The 1,172-nt window shown below is 41.3% G+C and overlaps 1 protein-coding gene across 1 annotated transcript; it reads right to left on the minus strand.

Annotated features, from left to right (window-relative positions):
* Nucleotides 1–629: 629 nt before the first annotated feature.
* Nucleotides 630–962, minus strand: T265_16017 (hypothetical protein; the record flags this gene model as incomplete). The annotated part of the gene is made up of 1 exon (XM_009179493.1): nucleotides 630–962. A coding segment is annotated over one exon (327 nt), but the record flags the coding sequence as incomplete, so codon positions are not given.
* Nucleotides 963–1,172: the final 210 nt, after the last annotated feature.

Here is a 1,172-nt window from a genome sequence, read left to right on the forward strand (position 1 = left end):
GTTAGGCACAATCCCCAAGTTTTCGTCAATTTTATGGTCTCCCTGAACCCGAAATGCACAAAATTTGACTTATGTACTCATCTGCATACCATTTGGTTTAGACGGGAGACTTATCTGGAACTCAGTTGAATCCCTCATGTATGACGTTGAGCTGAGTTTCGGGTAGGTATCCCATCAAAACCCAGCTGAAAATCTCAAGCTTGTTGATTTTCCACAAATCTGATTATACAATTATGGATGCTCGGATATATAATGGGTCTAACATTGCATTTTTCACCCAATCGTCTCTAGAGCTGGCACTCTATGACAATCCGAATTCTGATGACCTTTTACACACTCCTAATCGATTTAAAACAGTTAGTAAAGTGATAAGGGTATCGTCTGACTACCAGAGCTAAATACAGCATGCTATTTCACTCAAGGAATATGACTGCTCCGTGTATTCCGGTCTTCCAAAAGGGTTGTCTCGGTATGTTGGGAGAACTACCATTATTTTCTCACCAACGCAGATTATTTTTTGCAAGCGATACGAAATAGCAGAAGATATCTTTAAGTATTGTGATATAAATAGTGTCGCATTTGCAGGTTGGGAAGGGTCAAATAGAAGAGTAAATAGTACCTCACTAACCAGTAAATAAGGATTGCTTGGGAGAATGACTCCAGGGTACGAAGGCAAATGACCAAAATGGATTGAGTCTTATCCTTTCTTGCAGATTCAGCTCTGTGACTTGTCTGTGTTCCAGCTGTTGCGCGGCATCCAAATCTGTTAAGTTCGGTTCCGCAAATCGATTTTCAGGATCCGTGAAGTAATAGGGTACGCTTATACCTGGCGACACTTTCAGGACTGTCCTCCACTGAGGAGCGAGTGGCTTGACAAATCCAAGACGGTTGCTGAGTTCCAAAAGGAGAGTGGAAACATACGCTGCTGTATTTCGGAAGAACCGCCTGAACAACATTCCACCCTGAAATATCAGAAAATTAGATAGCGGAGGCGTCAAAATGGATACTCTATACTGACGTGCAACACAATTAAAATAACTTTTTACCCCAGTATTTACCAAGGTTCGAGTTTTCTGGTCATCAATGACGATGAGATAGTCCCGCACCAAAGGGAACTAATTTTGAACGTTTAGCGACAAAAGTAATAAACTATTGAATGTGGACATTCAACC

This window comes from Opisthorchis viverrini, assembly GCF_000715545.1.
Source record: "Opisthorchis viverrini unplaced genomic scaffold opera_v5_3256, whole genome shotgun sequence".
Taxonomy (NCBI): Eukaryota; Metazoa; Platyhelminthes; class Trematoda; order Opisthorchiida; family Opisthorchiidae; genus Opisthorchis; species Opisthorchis viverrini.